At 62.7% G+C, this 1,597-nt stretch overlaps 1 protein-coding gene across 1 annotated transcript in view; it reads right to left on the reverse strand.

Moving 5' to 3' along the window:
* RNF213 (ring finger protein 213) overlaps positions 1–869 on the reverse strand; it is an 86,045-nt gene extending 85,176 nt beyond the window's left edge. The window contains exons 1-2 of the mRNA XM_023523011.1: positions 727–869; positions 282–475 (exon numbers count right to left, since the gene is read on the reverse strand). Coding sequence (XP_023378779.1) covers positions 282–378 — 97 coding nt within the window. The 5' untranslated portion in view covers positions 379–475; positions 727–869. The remainder of the gene's footprint in view (positions 1–281; positions 476–726) is intronic.
* Positions 870–1,597: the final 728 nt, after the last annotated feature.

The following is a 1,597-nucleotide window of genomic DNA, read 5'->3' on the forward strand; positions in this document are numbered from 1 at the left end:
CTCCCATTCCCGAGGGGGAAGGGGAACCGGGAATTCTCTCCGAGAAAGGAAATCAAAAATTTTAAAAAGTGACAGGTGCCTCCAGCAAAGGACCAGACCAAACTATTCTAAGGAAAATGCTTCTAGAAAGAGCCCTTTGCCTCCGGGAGACCGCTCTGCCTGCCTGGGCTGCCTGCTGGGAGCAGCTTCCACTTCCGGAGAGGAAGCGAGGAAGCGGGAATCCTACCACCCCTCCCCCCCCCCGCGCAACCCCCGGCCCCACGGGGCCCCTTGCGCCTCACCTGGTAGGGGGGCCGCAGAGGGCAGCCTCTGTCCACACTGGCTGCAGAACTTGGGAGCGGCTTCTTTGGAGACATGGCGGCAGGAAGGACACTTCATACCTCGGGGGAAGTGGGGGGGGGCTCTGGGGTCCCGGCCAATCTGGGAGCAACAGTCCCTCCAGTCCCGAGGAGGCAGCGAGCTATATACCAGCCACCTGTCACATGACCACAGCCCTGCGTTAGTTTCATTTCTTGGGAAAGTGAACTTACAGTGGCCCAGAAGGTCCCGCTGCTCAATCGAAACCAGCCCGGGCCCCTCCCCCGCGGCTCACAGCCCAGCCTCATCCCAGGTCCTCCCCCTCCCGCTCTCCCCTGGACTGCGCCCTGAGGCTCCAGCACCCACTTTCCTTTCTGCTGGCCCTCCCCCCACCACCCTGCACACTCCCCCGACCTTCACTGTCCCCACCTGGATGAGACCGGGGAGCCCGGGAGAGTGAGAACCGAGCAGGGGGGTAGGGGAGAGCGTGTCCCCAGCAGAGGCAGAGATACAGCATGTGCAAAACCCTGAGATAAGCCAGGGACTGAGGGTGCCTGCCCTCCGCACGCCCCAGACAAGGAGCCCAGAGACAAAGCCCCTGGCTCACAGCTGACGTGACCATTAGGCAGGTGAAGCCTACAGAACGGGCGCCCTTACCTGGCCCCGCCCCACCACAGCCCCGCCCCAGGACCCCAGCAACCAGCACCACCGTCGGTCTCACTCAAAGGCTTTCGATGACCCCCACGGCCCAGGCCTCTCTGTCCCTAAGCTGTGTTCCTTCTTTCCAAAGCTCCCCTCAGCACAGAGCAGAGGACTCACAGAGGGCTCAGCGATGGTCACTGACTCCTTAGTTAGTCCGTCGTCTCCCCTGCGCCAGAGGCCCAAGGGCAGAAATAATCTCTGCTCATCATCCCTGACTTTCCTCTCCTCGCTTTTCCCGGCCACTGAACCGGCCAGAACTCAGAGTCCAGCCTCCAGCCTCCACCCAGGAAAACCAGGCACCAAAGTCGGTTCGGCGCTGGCGGCGCCCCGCCCGAGTTTTGCACTCCCTCATTCTGCACCCCTCCTGGCTCTCAAGGCTGCCTGGAAAGTTGGGGGACCCTGCGCTCTGGGGGTGCGGTGGTGTGGCAGTGAAATAAAGACATGCGCGTCTTTTCGCAACACTTTTCCGGTTTTGCAGTTAGCGAGAGCGAAGGATTCCGGCTGGAGCCGCCGCCCCAGGTCTGGCCATCCCTCTGGCCATCGGCCAGGCCAAGGCCCTTACCGGGGACTAAGCCCGCGCCCGGCGCTTCCCGGCTCA

This window comes from Pteropus vampyrus, unplaced genomic scaffold, assembly GCF_000151845.1.
Source record: "Pteropus vampyrus isolate Shadow unplaced genomic scaffold, Pvam_2.0 Scaffold371, whole genome shotgun sequence".
In the NCBI taxonomy this organism is placed as follows: domain Eukaryota; kingdom Metazoa; phylum Chordata; class Mammalia; order Chiroptera; family Pteropodidae; genus Pteropus; species Pteropus vampyrus.